Raw genomic sequence first — 18,228 nt, forward strand, 5'->3', positions numbered from 1 at the left:
TGCTCGTTGGGTAAACATCCACGATGAGTTTCCCAAAGGTCGAATAGAGAAAAGGTGAAGTCGACTGGTTGTTAGCCTAGAGTGGTGTGAATTGTTGATCGATTGTCCATTCAAAACCGAGTTTTCTTGCTGCGGAAGCCAACCGAGTCTATAGAAGAATGGACAGCAAAAATCGAGAGAAAGAGAGAAAGGGAAGAGGGAAAGTGCGGCTCGCTGCGACTACCGGGGGAGAAAAGAAGAAGAAGAGAAGCCTTACCCAAGTCTGGACTTGCGAGAGGCAGTTGTCGCTAGGTTCGCCCCGGTGGTGAGATTAGTGGAGAGTGGATGGCTGATGCAGATGGAATACTGCAAGAGAAGAGAGAGAGGCCAGTAAAGAGAAAGGCTGTCTACCTGGGTATCGGCTCCGCGCTTTCCAGTAGCAGGATTATCCACTTTGTACCTATTGTAGCCAAATTACTTACTCGCGAATATAGCATGGATCGGTACGTAGGCTGAATGGCAGGTAGATGACAATCATTGCAGGAACGATTATGTCACGAGATTGAATACAGACGCAGATGTCAGTATTGTTGTTCATATTCTTCATCAAGCAAGGTTCTTCTATTGTTAATGGTAAGAGATTCAATGTTATGTAGATTGGCGGCAGAAGGGAGTGCATTTGGGCTTCTGGGCTTCTGGGCTTCTGGAAGCGCGAGTCGGTAACAACAGGCCAATGAGAGGCAATGAGAGGGAGAGGCTCGGCTGGTGGAAGGAAGAATGTGGTTGTTCTTCCACAAAGAATTGTCAGTGTGACATGAATGACGAGAGAGAGGGCGCGCAAGGAGTCTAGGAGTCTAGGAGTGCACTGCTAGGAGCCGAGGAGCCTGGGAGCCTTGGAAGCCTAGGAGCGCGGCATCCACTCCGCCGCCAGGGCAAGAAAAAAATATTGCTAGTGTCTGTAGGAGGAATGGCTGGGCTGATTAAGTGGACTCTGTGATTGCTACTTTCGATGCAAGTGAGAGGCAGCGTGAGCGTGAGAAGAGCGTAAGCATGCAGGCAGCATGGGAGGAATGGGTGGTCTCTTTCCGCTTACGTTAAACGCCGAGAGCAACCAGCCTGCGATAGAAAGCAGAACAATGGAGGCCACGGAAAGGGAGGGAGGTGTGCGGGTATCAGAAAAATCTAAAGCGAACCACCAGCCGTCACATAGTCTGCGAACAGGTGGCAAGATCGCGGTGGAGAAGCGAAACGATCCCATCCCATCGGATAAACATTGAGTGCTTGGAATGTGGCTGGTCCTTCGGTGTGTGGCTGGTGTAGATAGCTCCAGTCCTGGTCCAGCGGAGTTTGCGAGATCTGAGTGGCTCACACAAAACCGCAAGTGCTCAGTGCTAGGTCACTTCTGGGTACTTACGGAAGCTTAGTCGGAAAGAGTTAGGCCCGTGCCGAAAATTGACGAGAGGGAAAATGGAGCTTTGCTTGGTAGCAAGCAAGACAGAGCCAGACAGTTGAGCCCGAATTGAACCGACTCCAAGTAAATCAATTTGATCCATTTCAACCACCCTCCATCGACCCCAGACCAATTGATCGCGAGGAGCATCCGTGGTCAACCGTGTCACCGCTGAGATTCGAACCCGGGACACCAATTACCTTCTACTCCCCTCCACGATGTTCTCGAGGGCGGCAAGACCGGCTCTGCGCGCTGGAGCCGCAGCTGCGGCTATTCCTGCTCGGTACGTCGGTCATTTCCTGCGTGGTGTGTCAATTTTGGAGCGGAAGAGTTTGGGAAGAACACAGTCGCTTGTCAAGGGCATGGAACCGAAGAGACGGATCTCATTGACCAATGGGTCCGGTCCGGGGGGACGAATGCCATATGACGACAATTTAATCCCGGAGCGTTGGGGTTGCGGTTTTGAGTTACATATCGAACAATTGAAAAGCTGACCACTATTTCGCTCGACGCAGCACTGCCAACAATGCGGCCACCTACGCCACCCTGCGAGAGATCGAGGGTCGTCTCAAGTCGATTCGCAACATTGAGAAGATCACCAAGACCATGAAGATTGTCGCCTCCACCAAGCTCACCCGCGCCCAGCGAGCCATGAACGAGGCCCAGAACTACGGTGCCGCTTCCAACGAGGTCTACGACGCTGCCGAGACCAAGCCCCTCGAGGGCGAGGAGAAGAAGCCTCTCTACATCATCTGCAGTTCCGACAAGGGTCTCTGCGGTGGTGTCCACTCCGGTCTGTCGCGATGGGTCCGCCGCAACATCAACCACGGCGAGGCCGACCTCGTCGTCATAGGCGAGAAGGCCCGCTCCCAGCTGGGCCGTACCAACAACCAGGACATGGTTCTGAGCTTCGCTGGTGTCGGCAAGGACGTCCCTACCTTCGCCGATGCCCAGGCCATCGCCGACCAGATCGTCCAGCTCCAGACCCAGTACTCCGGCATCAAGATCCTCTACAACAAGTTCATCAACGCCACCAGCTACGAGCCCACCGTCATCGAGGCTTTCTCTGAGGAGGCCATTGCTGCCTCTCCCAACTTCTCCGCCTTCGAGGTCGATGAGGAGCTCATCCCCAACATGCGCGAGTACGCTCTTGCCAACTCTCTGTACTGGGCTCTGGCCGAGGGTCACGCTTGCGAGATCTCTGCCCGCCGCAACGCCATGGATGTAAGTCTTGTCTTCCTGGTAGTGTATTTTAGATCAGATATTGACCACATTTCGCAGAACGCCTCCAAGAACGCTGGTGAGATGATCAACAAGTACCAGATTCTGTTCAACCGAACCCGTCAAGCCGTCATCACCGGAGAACTGGTCGAGATTATCACTGGTGCCACGGCCTCCGCGGACATGTAAATTGCTGCTTGAAGCGACAAGATAGAGAGACGGGAGGGGAGCGGTTCACACGCATAATTCCCTTTGTAACAAGTACCCTAGGCCCTCCGTGTACTAAAGCCTCAATAAACTATTTCTGAACTTCTGACCCTTGTTTCTTTCTATTGCCCCTTTTCTGGGCCGGCGTACGCCGTTCGCCACGCGCATGCTGGTGTGATATCGCTACATGAGTGCATCAGCGGCTTGACCATCTTTGAGAGTATGTCATCGATGCTCTATCTCGAGGCAACTCGAAACTTCGATTATGAGAATCTGCTCATAATGAGTGCGCAATTCCCGCAGGCTTATGTCTCCTGTCCGTAATACTAACCCTATGAAGATTGTCCCTGGAGTTGCGTTTACGTGACTTCGGTTCTCGTTGACTGATTCGAAGTAGGATAATTAGCAACGGGATAAATGGTAGACAGTAGAACAGCTGCCTACCCAGTTATGGCAACTGTTGCCTGCATCAGTCCTGGATAGAACGTTGTTCAATTTTCTAGTCTTTTCTTTCTTCTTATTCCTGAGCCTATATCAATATAAACACACCTCCCCCTTGGTAAGGCTCTGAGGCACCTCCCTGCCAGAAACCCGATACGAGACAACAAAATAAACATTCGCTACCGCTGGGCCATACGGTGTATCCTCTCCCCTTCTCTTCTTCCCCGGGCCGTCGTGCAGCAACATATACAGCCGAAAGATGGCTTTACGTTCTGACGACATCCCTTAAGGGGGCAGAGACGGAATACCAATACAACCAACCCAGCCCAAAATCAAATTACTTAAACCAAAAAAAAAACTCCTCGTCTTCTTCTTTCACCTGCCCCGTCAGCAACTCCAGGAAGCCCGACGTATTCCGGGGTTTTCAATCAACCTGCATTCCCTCGTTCTCGTCGTCGCCATCCGTCTCTGGCAGCGGTGGATAGTCACTGCTGCCGTAACGCAGTCGTCGTCATCGTCCTCGTCGTTGTTGTATCCGTCTACTTCTTCTTTTTCTTCTCCCCCCCTCTTCCCAATCCTCCATCTCGGTATCGTCGTTATCGCGCTGCTGGGCGACGGGGCGAGCGCGACGAGGAGGGGCTGGAGGCGCGGAGGCGGGAGCGGGGCCTTCCCCGAGGTACGGCAGCTGCGGTAGAGCGATGTTGCTACGCCCCGACGTCGGCGCGGACAAGGGGGAAGATGGCGGCGGCGTCGTTCTATCAGCACTACTGTAGCGGGGGCCGGGGTGGTAGTGACCGTGTTGCGGGCGGTGCTGGGGAGGTGGAGGCAGCGACGGTGCTGGCGGTTGGGTGGCGGCGACATTACTAAGCATTTCCAGGCCATCTTCATTGCCGTAGCGAGGAGCAGCGCCATCGTCGTTTCCGTGGCGAGGAGGAGCATGGTAGCCGGCGCCCTCGTATGGGGTAGGGTAAGGGTTATAGTTGCTGTAGTTGCTCATGTGCCGATCATCGTTATTGGCAGCATTGAAAGGTCGCTCCTGAGGACCATACGCGGTGCTGTGCATCCTCGTTGGTTGAGGATGATGAAAAGCGCCGTTGTTGTAGTAGTTACTCTCAGCGGCCGGGTGTGGGTTGTAAGGAGTACTGTCGTTGCGGTAGCCCCCTTTGTGAGACGTGGGTTGATGGTGGATAAAACCACCAGCGTTCATGATTCCACCATCGCCTAGTCTTCTGGGGGAGGGCCAAGCGGGACAATCGAGGGATAATTCCATGGCTGAACTCGGTGAGTTCCGGGTTGTCTGTATGGACTCTGAGCGTTAGCATATAGTTCCGGTGGAGTAAGCCCGAGACGTTGAGAGAAAGCAGTTGCTTCCAAGATAATTAGTGACAATGGGGATAAGCGGCCATCGACAATGGTAGCTAGCTTATGATGGAATGTGACCGCGGTCTATCTGAATCCGAACAAGGGGCAGCGAAGCTGTGAAGTTTGCGACTTGGTACTCATGAGACTGCGAAGGAGGCGAAAGCTCACATGGTGCTAGCATGGGGATTGCAGTATCACTTGACTACTCCCACGACGCCGGTGTTGCATGAAGCATCGACGGCCGAGAAGAAGATATGAAAAGGGGGTGGGTATCACGTACGGACTTCCAGTTTGTTCTCCTCCGTTGGGGCGCGGGCGTCTAAGATACCCCCCGACGCCTCGCTCCTCCGTGGCGGCAAGGGCAGGATGTCTCCGGGCCGGGGGTGTGGTATTCCGTCATTGAAGTAGGTGACCGGCGTTTGGTTCCACTCGGCCCTCGTGGGTGCCAGCCTGACCACGGACTCGAACGGCGCGCGTGGCATGCTTGGATTCCAGCGGGACGGGCAGGCTCGCCGTGCCTCTTTGCTCGCAGAAGCAAACTCCAGTTCTTGGGGAAGGAAGTATGCCACAACGATAGTATCTTCTGGGCGCGACACAGCGTAGGACCCGAAACCCGGAAGCTCGCCTTCCACGTCGAGGATCTCGGCTTCTCGTTCTCGTTTCTTTTCTTCTCTCTTCGCTTTGGACTTGGCGATCAGTTCCTCGTCCCGCTGCTCTTCCGCGCTTGGCGGGGTCAAGGTATCGGCAGCAGAGGTGGTAGAGGAGGCAACGGCGTCGGCGTTGGTGGTGTTGCGGAGCGGGGATTTGACAAAGGGGGCCTTCCAGCGCTTACCCACGCCGGCATTCGTCCTTAGTCCAGCTGACGGAGGCGGTGACTCGTAAATTTCTGAGTACAGACTAGACCACGGAATCTGCAGCCTCGGATGGTGAGGGGCCCTCCGCTGCTGGTGCCCTTTGAGCCGCTGCTGCTCTCTCAGATGCCGGTCTTTCAGTCGGCACCTCTCGTCCTGTTGCTGCTTCAGGAGCCGCTGCCGCTCCTCCGGCCGAGACGAAGCCAGCGCCTGTGTTTGCTGAGACGCCAGGCGCTCTTGCTCTCTCTCTTGCTGGTCCGCCAGCCGCTGCAGCTCCAGTCGCTGCGGTGCATTTGGTTCGCCGATAAAGTCTGTTAAGTTATAATCCCCATTCCCGTAAGGGATCTCAACTTCGCCGTCGCCATCCCCTGCTGATGAGTCCTTCTCAGTCATGTTGGGCCACACAAGCACAACGGCCCTCGTAGTAACTAGAAAAGAAGGCGGAGGAAAGACTCAAGAGTGGTGAAGAAAAAAAGGGCATGTCCTGGTTTACTCCGCTTCCACTTGATTATGTTCGCCCTGAGCAGAAACTTGATAAGGCCTCTTGCAATATGAATATAGCGCAAATATGTTTTTTGCAATAGAATGACAACTGGTAGGTTGATCGATTGGATTTGTGGGTGAGGACTCCGAATAGTTAGGTTTTTCATCGTGGCACTTCTGTTTCTCAAACCTGGGGGGAGTGGTTTGACGGGACAGTGATTATGCCAATGATGTTTGGTTCATGTTTCCATTTTGTTATTCTACATGACTAAACACCACTATCATCGTATTATCCCACCGTATGCCTAGATATACAGTAATACATGTATCTAGAGTCACCCTTCCACATAGACAGTAATGACTGACACGAGATGGCGATAATGCGGCCTCTAGTAGGGCTTGGTGTTGACTCAACTCGACCCCCAACATCTATCTCCCTGCCTGAAATCCGACAATCACGCAATCAATCCTAGAGAACGTGCCCTTGAAAATCTGAAGTATAAATACGGTGGAACAGATGCCACGTAGTAGACATTCACAGCCAGCCCTGCCCTGCCCTGCCCTGATGCCCTATGCATATATTCACGGTCCCAGGGGCAGCAGCAACTCAATTCTCCTGGCCCACACACACACACACACACACACATATATATATATTTGTAGATATGACCTACACCAGAAGTCGGAAGCTGTTATCCTCTTGATTCGAATGCGCTTTTCCTATAACACTTTTTGTGGGTAACCGACCGCCCTGTTGATCCAATCAGTCATTATACACGATGGGATAAACATCGTTATACCCTGCGGAATGGACATATCATAACGTTGTGTTACTGGCACCAACTTATCCATGGACAGTACAGTATGGCATAGTCCAGTGGGAGCAGCGCTCTCTCGCCAATAAGGGACCACGGCAAGATACTCTAATTACACCATCACTTAGATATCAATGAAAACAAACATTGCTCGCAACATGTATTATTATACTAGTACTGAGAATTTTCGCTTGCGCCATTCCATGAGTGAATGAAGGTACTTGTCAGCAGCAACCACCGATGCAATGAGGCGAAAAAAGGAGAAGATGGAAGGAAGTAAGCCCCGGCCAATGATGAACTCCGAGCTCCAACCCCGTCTCCCGTTTGTGCAACCCGAACCTCCCCCTCCATGTGTGCGCCAAACGGCCCGACCATATGTGCAAAAGAAAAGTAGCAAAACGAGCTAGGTAGTGGCTCTCATTTGGCTATTTCGACATCCGCCACGCTGCTCTTCGCAGATGTGCCGGCCTTCTGATTCCTCTTCCTCTCAGACCGTCCCGAGAGGCCGTCCGAGCCGGTACCGCCACTAGCGCCATCCTCGTTAGCCTCGTCTCCGGTGACAAGCTTATTGCCAGCCTCTTCCCAAGCCTGCCGCACCTCGAGGGCTCGGGCATCCCAGTCCTTGGCTTTGGCCTCCCACTCCTTAAGGTCCGTGGCGTACAAGCGCTTCTGCTCCGCGGCCTGCTCCTCAAAGGGTTTCTTCTGCTCCGCCGTGGCCTCCTTCCACATCTTGCTCGTCATGACGCGCACCTCGTTCGGGCTGGGCTTCCCCTTGCCGGGCCGCCGCCCCAGGGCGCAGCGCTGGCGGGCCACCTCGAATTGGGTCTTGCTGTACAGCAGGTACGCGTTGCCCGCGACTTTCTGAGGGAGCCAAGGCCTGTCGCCGATCTGCGAGTATATGTGGGCCCAAGCTGCGTCCTCGTGGGCGTCGAGCTTCGCCTGCTTAGCGGCCCTGAGGGAGACCGGCGCTGCCGCATCCGAGGACGCTTTGCGCTTGACACCCTGAGGTGCCACAGCGGCCGTCGATTCTTTGGGGATGACGAGAGGTACTGGAATGTCGATGGGACCAAGCATGGCATCTGCGACCTCGGAAGCTGCACGAAGACCTGAGAGATAGGCACCATGAACTGTCGCCGGGTGCGTCCCAATGGTATGTTCTCCCGCAAAGTAGAGATTGCCAACTGGGCGTGCCATGGTTTCGTAGTCGTCAGGCTTCATCCCAGGCCCTGCCGAAGAGTAGGAACCACGCGCAAATTTGTCCGAGCCCCAGCGTGTGACGATCGCTTGGGTAGGCTTGGGAACCTTTGGGCCACATATGCTGCGCAGAACCTCCGTAGCCTCGGCCACCAGGTCGTCGTTCTTGGTGTGCTCGGTATCGAATCCGGCATCACCGGCCATCAGGGCGAGAAGAACCGGCACTCCACTCATGTTGGATACATTAAACCACTGGAAAAAGCGGCCTCGCTGAGAAGTGTACTCGCTCTGTCGCAAGCTGTGGCGAGACAGGGGATTTCGTAGTACGCCGAAGATGTCGCAGTTAGAGTCCCAGAAAGCTTCTTGGTATACGAGGATGATCTTGTTCAGGATACCAAACCCGAGTCTCCCAATGACGTCTGTTTTCCACGGAGGTAGGGGCGGGTCGAACTCCACGTTACCGTGCTTCAGCACACCTAGTGGGATGGTCGACACGACGTAATCAGCCTCGAGGGAGTACTGCTCGCAATCAACTCTGGCTCTGCCCTTGCCTTCAGGATCGTAGGTAATCTTCTTCACTGCAGATTTCTTAACAATGTTCAGTGGCGAAGGAGACATGGACAGGCCCCAAGGCACATCCTGATACCCGCCAACAACCATGGTGTGCTTTCCTTCCCACTCGTTGCCGGCATCGATATCCCAACCGCCCAGGCTCAGCTGGTTGTAGTTAATAGCATTGCTGTATTCCAGGTTCGCAATGTGCCAGTTGATCAGCCTGTAGTCCTGTGGCGTAAGGTCGACGATCTCTCGATATTGCGAGATCGCCTCATCCATTAGGGACCCGAGCGTGGTTGTAGGATCCTTTGCTGCGGCCTCGAGATCCAAATCTCGGTCTACCGTCACGCCTTCCTTCAGAGCCCACCCCATCTCCTTGGCCTTAAAGGCAGCCTTATGAGCAGCTGGCGTGCCTGGCTCAACATGCGTTCGGCCTGTAGCTCGATCGGTGGATACAGGCACGAGGTCAACTCGAGGTCCCAGACTCTGCTGAGACACTGGCGGGGCCTGTGGTAAAGCGGCCGTGGCTTCTTCCGTCTGTGCGATGGTCTTGCTTCCTTCTGAATTGCCGTCCTTGCCTTCGTCCATCAGACCTCTGTTGCCCTCGATCAACTTGGTAGGCTCATTCTTGAATTTGTAATCGCTGACTCGTTCAAGGCAATCGTTGTAGAGTTTCTCAACTAGCAAGTCGCGGTGAGAGTCAACCGGCTTGCCGTTAGCATCGTACAGTATCGTCTCTGGCTTTAAAGCGTAGTAAGGCAGTGCCATCTGCCCCCTCACCAGGACGTGGAGGGGGTTGCCCCGGTCAAAGCCTGTGATGATCATTCCTCCGGCTTCCACGCTGTGCCGTTTGCCCTTGAAGTCGAACAGCCGCTGACTCCGGCTTCCATCGACAGCTCGCGAGTAGACACGACCGCCCAGGCGACTCCTGCCTTCTAGCATAATGACTATTGGTGGGTCTTCTCCTAGTTCCTGAAACTGTCTGGCATACTGCTTTGCAAGTGCATCGAGATGCCGGGCACAGCCGAGACCGGACAGCCCCGCGCCTATCACCGCTATTGTCTTCCTCTTCCGGTTCAGAGGAGGCTTTTTGGGACGCGTTTTCGACAACGGGACTTCGCAGCAGCCATAGTTGATGTATCCGCGGCGCAATAACCAGTCGTAACATACATTGGCAACATCAAACCATCTTACATCTTTCGCACAGCCAATTGCCTCGTCACGTGCGACCCCTATCCGGGGGTTGTTAAGCCACAGCCGCAGGATGCCATTCCGTATGTTCAGGTAGGTTGTGACCTGTGCGTGGCTGATGTGGTCTCGTAGCATCAAGTACTCATCCTGATGGAGGGCGTAGGGGTTCAGTCGCGACCGCTCGGCCGCCTCAATGCACTGGTGTGCGTAGTCATACGGCGCAACGTCAGTGGGTATTGACACCTTGGGGCGTACATCGAACACTTGTCGCGGCTTGGCTTTAGTAGGCGTAGGCATTGGTTTCGTGGGCACCCCCGTATCTACTGCTTCCGTAGGCACCTCTGTATTTACTGTTTCCGTAGGCGCCGTGTCCGTGGGCAGCGCTTCCGATGTAACGGGGGTGGTGGCTTTGCTCGATGGCGGCGAAGGTGGGACCGATGAGAGCTCCGAATTATCTGACAGTGCCGAAGCAGTCGAGGTGGTGGATTTCCTCAAGCTCTCTCGGAAGCCTAGCAGGCTTGCATCGACGGCAAGATCCTGGCCCTGGCGTGACCTATGCGACGACTGGTCAAGAACGGGGTTGAGATGGACAGTATGGAATGAGAGCAACGAACAAACGCAATGGAGATTCGCAAGAAAAGAAAACACCCCAGAAGAGTACTTACTCGGTCTCATCATGTGATGCGGAGCCGGATGCTTGGCTATTCATGTCATCGGTATCCATATCCATGCCGTCTATTCGTACAATGATTTCAGATTCGGTCCTCGGCGTGCCTTTGGATGTGGGCGGGCCGGTGTGGGTGTCAAGCCCGGAAGGCGAAGAAGGAGTAGACGCGAGGTCGGGATGACGATGGTCACCGTCCTTGGAGGAGGCCAAAACCGATAGATGTAGGTCCAGCTGGTCCAAGTCCACGGCCGGCTGGGGCCCCAAGCTTTTCTCCCCCTCCAACAGCGTTGTCCCACGAGTGCTACTCATAGTCCCTCGGGTATTCCGCTGTTCCGCTAGAATGATCAAAGTAGACGATTTGTTTCGGTATCAGGTGTATATACGGATCAGGATGCTGGTGGGCTGGGACAATGATGGGGATGACCGCAACTTGGCGACTGGTGGTGGTGATGGTGTATAATACGGACGCTGTTGTGTCCATGCGAGTTCAGCACCCCTTCCGCTCGACACCCCAGCTATGCCACAGAAGGTGCTACCGTATAATCATATCACGAAACGGGTGGCGGCTCGATCTACTCGGTCTTATTAGCCCCGTGCCGAAACAGGCGGTTCCATCTGAACGATGGCTCTTTATAACATTGAGTATCCCCAATGGCGAAGAGTAAGAGTGGTCGGAAGGGACTAATCACAGTGAGAAGACTTGGCAAGTGGGCACTGTACCTCTCTAGACTGACTGAACTGCCCGGGTTATTACAGCACAGCTTACTCCAGTGGCAATTGGCTATCAGCCGGGTCGAGGCGAGGATTATTCGGTGGAGGCGAAGGGGATTAAGCCGTGCCTACGATAGTCAATTGGCATTGGTCGACTCAAGCGTGCGTTTGACTATATGCACCGACACAAAGGTCATTACGGCAGAGGGCGAGGGAGATATATATGCAGTAGAAAGACAGGCAGGTAAATTCGATGTAGTGAACGGCTACAGGTGCGCAGGGTGGAGCCACTTCCGAAGCAGTTCTGTTTCGCCCGTCTCGTCACGTGCACCCCAACTAAGCCAACCTACTGCTTCTCGCATCATGGCATCGGCAGGCCACGTCCGGAACGAAAAACGCCGACCACTTACACATACATCCATCATCATCGTCATGCCACCTGTACAGTTCTATGGTTCGAATATTGCTAATTCCTCTCTCTTCAAGGGGGATGAAACACTGAAGCAGTGTTGGAATACTCGTGTATATTTCTCGACGGGTAATGACGGCACGAACACTACCCAGCTATCAACGTCACGATCGAGCATTGTCATTTGTTGCATACGACGCAAGACGCCAGATCGACACGCTGGCCTATTCGCACTGCTCGCGAATAACTCCTGCGACTACTCCCAGCTGGCTCCCAGGAAGCTGCTGGCATGGATGCAATTTCGGTATAGTTGCCAATCTGACAGTCTTCAACACTGTACTTCAATGTATTGCAAGATATGGGTATATCGGTAGCGTTTACCCGCCACCATCATCACTACTCGCTTGGCGGGCTGCAGTCTCAACTACGCAGTGCCTGTCGCAGGAACCTTCGGCCGTTCTTTCGCATACGATTCCTTCTCGATCGCCGCATCCATCATCTTATTTCCGCTGATGATCGAGGTCGTGCAAATAACGATATTTCGTCGGGCTGATGAGAGAAGCAAAAATATTAGCAGGGGGAGCAATATCGTGTGAACAAGAACGGGAAAACCAACCTTCCTCCTTCTTGGCTATAAATCGTAGCGCGGCAATTTCTGTAAAAGTAATGCCTCCAACGAAGACAACAAACACGGTCTTCTTCTCACCGCCTCCAGACAAGAGAGCCCGCGCCTTGACTGCCTTATCCTCGCCCTTTTGTAAATCATCAAACGTTTGGCCCCGTGCGTGCTTGACGGCTTCATCGAACCCCCGCCAGCCCTGTGCGCCCCCACCCGTGGTTGTGCCCGTTGACGTTACACCATTGCCACGTGTAATGCCCAGCAAGTATTGCTTTTGTAGTATACACTGGACAAGCCGAATTGAGAGTGGCGCATAACCGCTGTATGTATATGCGATATCGTTGGGATCGTGTTCGTTGACTTCATCGACAATTAGACGCAATTGTTTCCGGAGGTATGTGTAGTTGGTCTTTGTGCCTGTCGCCGTCCCAGACCCTGGTATCGGTATCATGCTTGCCATTGGTGATGCTCGGGAGAGGAATAGTTGCAATTTCTCCAGGTTATTGAGCGTGAGGAGGTGCTGGTAGCCGTAGCCCTCCAAAACCAGACGTCGGAACTGGTCATATTCTTTTGACTTGATTCCACCAGAGATGCAGGAGTAGATACTAATAAGACGCAACATTTCCGCAAGAGGCATGTCTCTGGCAATGAGTTCTTCGATGGCATCAAACTGGGAACTGGGGTCGGCGCCGGCGGCCAAGTTCTGTTGTACCTCGAGCATCCGACTGAACTCATCCGTCTCTGTATACTTCTTGATTTCTTCGGCGAGGCCTGTATGAATCTTGAGACTTTGCTGTTCAGCTTGGTAGCCTGGCAGTTTCTTCACAAACTCCTTGAGCTCAGCCGTGGTTCTCGATGTATGCCGGCTATCGTAGTCGCTCTGAAGACGCCTAGCAACTTTGTGAAGAAGAACACCGACGATGGCAAAATTGGTATCGCGCAGGCCATCATACAACTTGTCGGAAGAGTCGAGCTGTATCTTCCGCTTCCTCGACACTGAGCTCGCTGCTGGCGGTGTGCTGGACGTACTGGAAGATGGTTGTTGAGCCGCGGCTCCCACAATGGTCGAATCAACGTCCGCTTGGTTGTTCTGGATCTTGAAAACTTCATCAATGAGGCCTTCGTAGGTCAGCTGCTTGAGCAAAGGGGTGACCATATCGACTTCACGGTCGATAATGATAACACTCTCCATTGTGTTGCTGGGCGTAAGCCTGGTCCTGCTGGATTCAGATGTGTCGTCTCCGGCCAATATCTCTTGTCGCATGCGCGCAAGAAGTGTCGAGACCCGCTTGGCGTTGTCGCCCTTGCCAATAACCCTAGGAAAGAGACCATGTTTGGACTGAATCTCCATGAGAGCTTTGGCCATGAGAAAGGCCGGCGTCGTGTCCTTGCAGAGGTATAGATCCCGAAACGAGTCCTCGAGCTCAAGGGATAGAACGTCTCGTTCGAGAGGGAAGAAGTATAATGGAAGCTCATGAATGTTGACGTCGCCCAAAACACCGCTCTCCTCCAGCAGCTTGTCGGCAACCAGTGTTCGGCGGGGCACCCAGCAGATGTGAAATTCGTGGCCGGTTTGGCTCTCACGTTGCAGTCGCTTCACGTGCTCTATATTATATATTGTTAGCAAACCACAACGGCATCTCACGTCTCCAGCATGCGATACACGCTGCGAGCTACTCTTGTTCTGTTCTCAATCGCAGTGGGGCGGTAAGGGACTCCCCATGTGCATGCCAGACAGACTGGGACCAAGAAACAAAGGACAGGTGCTCACTCACCAGCAATAGCCCCCGCATGGCGGGCGCATTCGCCTCGCGCCATGAACACCACATTGCGCTGGCTTGTATCGGCATTGTTGTTTTCGATGAAGAAGAACTTGTTCACACCGTAATCCTGGAGCGTCGAGACCTTGACCACGGTGCCGATTGGGCCGGCAAGGCTTCGTTCAATGACGAGGTTCTTCTTACCGCGGACCTAGAGAGAGAAAAAGCGAAATGGTTATTGGACGTTCGTTCGTGCGGTTCACAGCTATCGGGGGAGGGGAGGTTGGTTGGTAGAGGTAGCCTTACTTACAGATTCTAGAAGATAGAGAAGGTCTTTACGAGCCTTGTCCTTAATCTGTTCGGTGTCGAACCCCACATGAGGAGACATTATGTATGCGCTCTCTTCATGGGGGTGGGAGGCTCGAGGGTGAGGAGGTGGAAGCGTGAGCTCGCGAATGAGGTCACCAGGTAATCAGTGTGAATCCCAGGTGGGAGCGAGCGCGAGTGAGCAGCAATCACAATCAGTTGGGCGAGCTTCCCGAGCTTCAGCACAGCATGCACAGCACCGCGACCGGTGGATTCTGGGGTTCGGGCGAGCTCTAGGCCCGTGTCGACGTCACAGGGAGGTACACGCTAAAATTAGCACTGTATCGTATCGCCGGAGATCATGTGCCAGAACCCCACCAATGCCTTCCTCTAGCCGACCCCAAAGTCGGAGGAATATGGGATTTCAAAGAATTCCATGCGGCCTACATAATCATCTACGGATATACTCCAGATACAGAGGCTATCGTAACAAAACGCAATGCTGATGTCTCAGATTGCCTCGTGTAGATAGTTGCGCAGCCGCACTACACTACTCTGATAGCAATGCAATCGCAATGAAGCCCAGGACTAATACAAGGAAGAATGACAGACCGCACTCTTGATGTGATTGTGCCGGCTTCAAACCTAGCATTAGAAGCTACAGTACGATATCTTTCACCAATGTTTCTCATATCGTTCCCCGTGTCGTATGAGTCTTCGTGACCCTGTTTGCCTTTGGTCGGCAGGCGCCAGAACCGCAATAGCTATGTGCCGCTCTGCTGGGGTCTGCTGTAGGTAGCCTCAGAGTGGCCGGAAGAGGAGATTCGCCGCCTATACTTCGTTATCGTGATAGTAGAACTCGATATCTTTCGGCCGCGCTTTGTTGGTGCTGACGAAATCCGCGTCGCCCTCGGGCCGGTGGTTCTTGGTGTTGCCCGTGAGCATGCTCTGGATGCTCATACACACGCTCTCGACGTTTTGTACGGGACTCCAGCCCGAGGAGCCCAAGAGGTCCAAGCAGATGATGCCGTTGGAGTAGATGTGCGGGTGCATGGGTATCGGCCGGTTTTCTTGCTTAGTGAAGACGACCTCGGGAGGTTCTGTGGCGGCGGAAAACTAGGTTAATACCTAATTCGTGATGCTTGCAGATTCTGGGGCGCACAAGGGATACGCAAATGCCTGCATGCACACCTACATACCAATTGGATATTGCTTGCCGAACCGAAACTTGAGTCGGTAGGTCTCGCCGGCGTAGATGGGGTTTTGGTCGAGGACCTGTATGTCCAGCAGCCATTCCTGCAGGTCGTCGGCCTTGACCAGCGTTATGCCGGGCGGTAGGCTCTTGGATACCTGCTCGCTCGAGAAATCATCAATACCTGCCGAAACGCCAACAGCAGCAGTGACATGGTGGTGTAGCTTACTTTTGCGAGCTCCTTGCCCAGCCTCTTTGTGCCCAAGGAGGACATTGTGGTGGTTGTTGTGGTCTGCGGCGCAAAACAAGGTTGGGGGGTGACTCTCCTCTCTGTGTGTGCAAGTTTCGATGGTGGGGGTGTGATGGTTGGCGGCAACGTGATGTGACGGAAGCGCTCAACTCAACTGGGTCGGATGTAGAGAGGCGGTGCTCAACGCCTGGTGTCTGCCAGGCAACCACTTTAATCGAAAGTTCGAAACAACCGGCCGTCTGTTTCGATATCCACCAGATGTTGGTGCAGTGTTGCTTCGATCTCTGCGGAATGCTCGGTGGATTGCCTACATGTAGGTAGGTAGTCGCTTGCTGTGAAACAATCAATAATCGGCAGCGCAGGCGTAGGAGAGTGTCATGCCGCACGGGAGGAATGTTGAAAGTGCGGCCGGCGCGCAGGATGCGATGCAACCCCCCAGTTATGGGACCTAGCGCCGAAGTGGCGTCAACTTGGATGGAGAGCCGGGCAACACTGTTGATCAGCAGCACCCATCCATGCCAATGTCTTCAATGGAATGGACGGGCTCGTCGTCTGGGACTTGACCGCCAGGCAGGTAATCACAATGAGGGGATTGCTGGGTGTCGTGGCAGGTGAAGAGAATTGAGCTGAAACGCATTTGGAGTGGAAGAGGTTTAACTAGCCCTCAAAACAAATTCGGTGCATGCTGTACAATCAGGATGGATGCATCTCAACTGTGACTAGATGTAACAAGTTTGGATGAATTTTGAATTTATTAGTTTATTAGGGTGTTAAATGAATATACGCGTGGTCAACAAGCTGTATACGACACCCTGAATCGGGAAACCATCTGATACATCCAAGTAATACCACAGCGGGCAGGTCAGAAAAAAAAAAAAAAAAAAAAGAAGAAAACACCGTCTGGCCACCGCTGGCCACCTGAGATGTAATTTCAACGTTGCTAGTGGGAGTATCATTTACGATATTTTACATTGATGGCACCACCGCTTGCAGGAGGGAATCGCCAGAAGCGCAGATGCGTGTTTGAGCAGACGGGCCCCTAGATCATTGTCGGAAACCACATACTCAACAAGTTGAAAGGAAAAAGAAACAAGAGATATAGCTACCGGCTGACTAGACCATGGTCGACAACAGTGATCGTATTGTATGTACTTCAACGAAGTTACTGATGGACATGGAATCGAGAGAGTCCAGACGAACATGCGGCCACTAGCAGAAGTATTATCCACCCCGCCGGCTAGTTGGCTTAGGACCCTGACTTAGGTACATGCTTATCGGGATTCTGACAGGATGAAAGATGTATGTGAACATCGATCATACACCCCTTGAAGCTCAGGTATGTAAGTCGAATCGTCAGCCATATCGATGAAGATACCAGATGCTTTTCTATAGGCCATAATAGGCCATGGTCGGCCAGGCACGTGTCACGGGCGAAAGAAACGATCTCTCCTCGTTGCCGTTTATTGACCGTGCTTGTGGAGAGCGCGCTTACGAAGACGAACCACCTGGCCGGATCCTGGTGTAACTTCTGCTGCTGCCAATTACTGTGCTGGCGTTGGCAGCATACCCATCTGTTGCCGACTTCCCGGCTTAGCCACAATGACATTCTCCAGGCCAGTCAGTACTCCGCGGGCCCGGCCCCTGCTTGCTGTTCTGGTCGCTCCGTCCCGCCGTTGGAGAGATGTTTTGTTCTACCGTATCAGTACGCCGAGGAAGGGTTGCAGCCAGGCAACTTCCTTGACGGGTATGTCGCTGGTAGGCACACAGCAGATTTCGCCTAAGAAGGCTGGATGTTGGGCTGTCGGTCATTGCGGCTGAGCAGCGACATGGAAGTCTGTAACCTATATGGCCATTCCCCTGCTGGTTCGTAGCAAGGCTTTTTTCCGTAAGCCAACCTGGCTCAGTCCAGCCCCGTACAGTCCAAGTGAGTCCCAGGGTAGGTAGGCTGTGGGCAGCAGCTCGTATCGTGTCGCATCGTTTCATTCGCACACGCCAGGCACAGCCTTGTTTGTTCAATGTGACGGAGTAGGAGAGTTATGACTTGTGTCATCGTGCGTGTGGCCTCCGGTGCGCATTGAATAGGCTCTGGGAGAAAACCTGCCAGCAGCCATACCCGACCGGTCGCATCCTTGTTGAGGGAGTGAACATCAAACAATGAGTACAAGTAAACAGCGCCCTCCCTTCGTCGATCCTTATCGCCATCTTTGAGACACTTGCTACCCAGCAGCGCAACTCTCTGGACCCTCTATTACGAAGGCCAGAAACCAAATTGATTTTCACATAGAAGACAAAACCTTTCCTTCTTCAAAGCTTTCTTTTCGTCGGATCATATTTCAGTCAAGCCAGGTTACCACGTCTATCCGCACCTGTTCAGAGTTCACCCCTGCTTCTGATTGACTTATATCGGGACCCCCGCGGCTCAGCCCCTCCCCAGGCAGACCCTCCTTTACGCTCTAACGTTGGACGCCAAGCAGGTTATATTTACGTCCAGCTGAAGCCCACTCTGAAGCGGCTTCAATCAATTGCTGCTTCTGGGTTTGAAAAGTGTTATTTTTCAGGTGAACC

The 18,228-nt window shown here is 53.4% G+C and overlaps 6 protein-coding genes across 6 annotated transcripts; 1 reads left to right on the forward strand and 5 right to left on the reverse strand.

Annotated features, from left to right (window-relative positions):
- Positions 1–1,647: 1,647 nt before the first annotated feature.
- Positions 1,648–2,839, forward strand: PG986_013669 (ATP synthase F1; the record flags this gene model as incomplete). Its single annotated transcript, XM_066849891.1, has 3 exons — positions 1,648–1,712; positions 1,945–2,653; positions 2,711–2,839. The coding sequence occupies 3 exons, from the start codon at positions 1,648–1,650 to the stop codon at positions 2,837–2,839; spliced, it is 903 nt and encodes a 300-aa protein (XP_066694034.1).
- A 970-nt stretch (positions 2,840–3,809) lies between these two features.
- PG986_013670 (uncharacterized protein) lies at positions 3,810–4,505 on the reverse strand (the record flags this gene model as incomplete). The annotated part of the gene is made up of 1 exon (XM_066849892.1): positions 3,810–4,505. The coding sequence occupies one exon, from the start codon at positions 4,503–4,505 to the stop codon at positions 3,810–3,812; it is 696 nt and encodes a 231-aa protein (XP_066694035.1).
- Positions 4,506–4,932: 427 nt separating this feature from the next.
- Positions 4,933–5,904, reverse strand: PG986_013671 (uncharacterized protein; the record flags this gene model as incomplete). The annotated part of the gene is made up of 1 exon (XM_066849893.1): positions 4,933–5,904. One exon carries the CDS (start codon positions 5,902–5,904, stop codon positions 4,933–4,935), a length of 972 nt encoding a protein of 323 aa, XP_066694036.1.
- A 1,322-nt stretch (positions 5,905–7,226) lies between these two features.
- On the reverse strand, positions 7,227–10,725 carry PG986_013672 (flavin containing amine oxidoreductase; the record flags this gene model as incomplete). The annotated part of the gene is made up of 2 exons (XM_066849894.1): positions 7,227–10,302; positions 10,415–10,725. 2 exons carry the CDS (start codon positions 10,723–10,725, stop codon positions 7,227–7,229), a joined length of 3,387 nt encoding a protein of 1,128 aa, XP_066694037.1.
- A 1,235-nt stretch (positions 10,726–11,960) lies between these two features.
- PG986_013673 (Sec1 family protein) lies at positions 11,961–14,303 on the reverse strand (the record flags this gene model as incomplete). Its single annotated transcript, XM_066849895.1, has 4 exons — positions 11,961–12,085; positions 12,153–13,760; positions 13,931–14,126; positions 14,226–14,303. 4 exons carry the CDS (start codon positions 14,301–14,303, stop codon positions 11,961–11,963), a joined length of 2,007 nt encoding a protein of 668 aa, XP_066694038.1.
- A 749-nt stretch (positions 14,304–15,052) lies between these two features.
- Positions 15,053–15,687, reverse strand: PG986_013674 (ubiquitin-conjugating enzyme; the record flags this gene model as incomplete). Its single annotated transcript, XM_066849896.1, has 3 exons — positions 15,053–15,321; positions 15,421–15,574; positions 15,643–15,687. The coding sequence occupies 3 exons, from the start codon at positions 15,685–15,687 to the stop codon at positions 15,053–15,055; spliced, it is 468 nt and encodes a 155-aa protein (XP_066694039.1).
- Positions 15,688–18,228: the final 2,541 nt, after the last annotated feature.

Source organism: Apiospora aurea (assembly GCF_038362705.1).
Source record: "Apiospora aurea strain CBS 24483 chromosome Unknown utg000009l_segment0_segment0, whole genome shotgun sequence".
In the NCBI taxonomy this organism is placed as follows: Eukaryota; Fungi; Ascomycota; class Sordariomycetes; order Amphisphaeriales; family Apiosporaceae; genus Apiospora; species Apiospora aurea.